This window comes from Kryptolebias marmoratus, unplaced genomic scaffold, assembly GCF_001649575.2.
Source record: "Kryptolebias marmoratus isolate JLee-2015 unplaced genomic scaffold, ASM164957v2 Scaffold67, whole genome shotgun sequence".
NCBI lineage: Eukaryota > Metazoa > Chordata > Actinopteri > Cyprinodontiformes > Rivulidae > Kryptolebias > Kryptolebias marmoratus.
Window position 1 is genome coordinate 8,299 of NW_023665801.1, and position 2,183 is coordinate 10,481.

Below are 2,183 nucleotides of genomic sequence, written 5' to 3' on the forward strand. Positions count from 1 at the left end.
CTCACTCACTCACTCGCTCACTCACTCACTCACTCACTCGCTCACTCACTCACTCACTCACTCGTTCACTCACTCTCACTCGTTCACTCACTCACTCGTTCACTCACTCACTCGCTCACTCGTTCACTCACTCACTCACTCACTCACTCGCTCACTCGCTCACTCACTCACTCACTCACTCACTCACTCACTCACTCAGTCACTTCCTGTGTGCAGGTATTGAAGTAAAGTTGAAGAACATGGTTCATCCTCTCATCCTGGCTCCAGCCTTCATCCCTGAGCTGAGCGCAGTGACTCACAGCGAGGACGGTGAGGACTCACACCTTCATCGCTGCTCGACACATCCACCACCATAAGCTCACTGCCACTGCTTACAATGTGTTCAGGTGTCGTGTTCAGTGCGGCGTGCACTCTGAGCCACGTGGCAGCGGAGCTGAGGAAGGCGGTGAGGACTCTTCCTCCTCATCAGACTGAAGTCTTCCTCGCCATCCTGGAGCAGCTGCGATGGTTCGCCGGACTGCAGATCCGTAACGTGGCTGTGAGTCAGAGGTTATCAGGAAGTAGACAGCACCAATGAAAAGCTGACTGTATTTACTGTATCCTGGACTCGTGTTGAAGTATTAATGTGGACCACAGACAGTTAACCAAGAGGTTCAGGAGATTAGATCTCCTCCCAGGAAATAATCTGAGTCTGGTTCTAACTGAAGAACCTATAAAGGTGGTTTAAAAGCTTCAGGTTCGAGTTTTTTGTGTGTTGTTGTGTTTTTAGGCTGTAGGAGGAAACATCATGACAGCTAGTCCCATTTCAGACCTCAACCCTGTTTTCATGGCAGCCGGCTGCAAACTGACTCTGATGGACAAAGGTAGCTTCATTTGAGTCTGACAGTGGACTGAAAACATGCGTCACAGTGTTTACTTGTTCCAGCAGGCCCTGAAGGGACCTTTAAACTAAAGTCCAAACTGTTAGTTAATGTTTCTGACAGCTGTCTTATATAATCAGAACCTGGTAAAAAACATCTCTGAATGTTTTCGGACTTTGGTAAAAATCAGCTCAAGAACCGGAAAGTGAAGTTATAAAAGTAACTGAGTAATTCATCTGTGTAATTATTGATTCCTCAGCTGTTTGTTTGGAGTTGTTTTGGTTTTTAACATTCAGATGAGGAACAGGAAGCGGTCCTGACCTTTGACCTCTCTGCCCATCAGATGGGAGCCGTGAGGTTCAGATGGACGACAGTTTCTTCACAGGTTACAGGAAGACAGCTGTGCGTCCGCAGGAGGTCCTGTTCTCCATACACATCCCATACAGCAAGAAGGTACGACATCTCCATGGCAACTGGTAAAACCAAGCTGTTAGTCATCTGGGACAGCGCCACCCAACAACCAATGATGTAATCACGTAAAAAACCACTGAGAAACCACAACCAAAGATGTAGGACATCAATCTGTTGCCTAGGAACTACTTTTAATGACTCAGAACCCCGTTAGTCACCTAGTCAACCACTAATCATCATAAAACATCTCAATGTTAACCAGAAACCTTTTCCTTTGATCTTTAAACCCCAAACTGTTCACCTAGCAACACCTTTAAGTAATCTGTGAACCCAGCATCTGTCCAACACCTGTCGATGTTGTTTCCTCAGTCTCAGTTCGTCTCAGCCTTCAAACAGTCCCCTCGCCGTGAGGACGACATCAGCATCGTCACCACGGCGATGAGCGTCACCTTCACTCCTGGGACTGACGTCGTGGAGGACCTGAAGCTGAGTTACGGCGGCATGGCGCCGATCACGGTGCTGGCCAAGAAGACGGCGAATAAACTGCTGGGAAGGTAAGAAGTCCTCTGTGAGTAAGGAAGGAAGGAAGGAAGGAAGGACGTAACACTGTGTCTCATACAGGCGGTGGGGGGAGGAGCTTCTGCAGGAGGCTTGCTCCTCATTGGCTGAGGAGATGACCCTTGACCCCTCAGCACCCGGTGGCATGGTGACATACCGGCGAACTCTGACCCTCAGTCTGTTCTACAAGTTCTACCTGACAGTTCTGCAGAAGCTCAGGTTGCAGGTCTGTGTTCCACCTGTTCCACTTAATCCAACTGTTCCACCTGATCCCCCTGTTCCCCCTGTTCCACCTGATCCCCCTGTTCCCCCTGTTCCACCTAATCCCCCTGTTCCACCTGTTCCACCTGATCC

At 49.2% G+C, this 2,183-nt stretch overlaps 1 protein-coding gene across 1 annotated transcript in view; it reads left to right on the forward strand.

Moving 5' to 3' along the window:
- Window positions 1-2,183, forward strand: part of xdh (xanthine dehydrogenase) — a gene marked incomplete in the record, with an annotated part of 15,635 nt that overhangs the window by 4,635 nt on the left and 8,817 nt on the right. Inside the window, 6 exon segments of the mRNA XM_037974464.1 lie at window positions 217-309; window positions 387-538; window positions 770-863; window positions 1,204-1,313; window positions 1,641-1,825; window positions 1,893-2,055. Coding sequence (XP_037830392.1) covers window positions 217-309; window positions 387-538; window positions 770-863; window positions 1,204-1,313; window positions 1,641-1,825; window positions 1,893-2,055 — 797 coding nt within the window.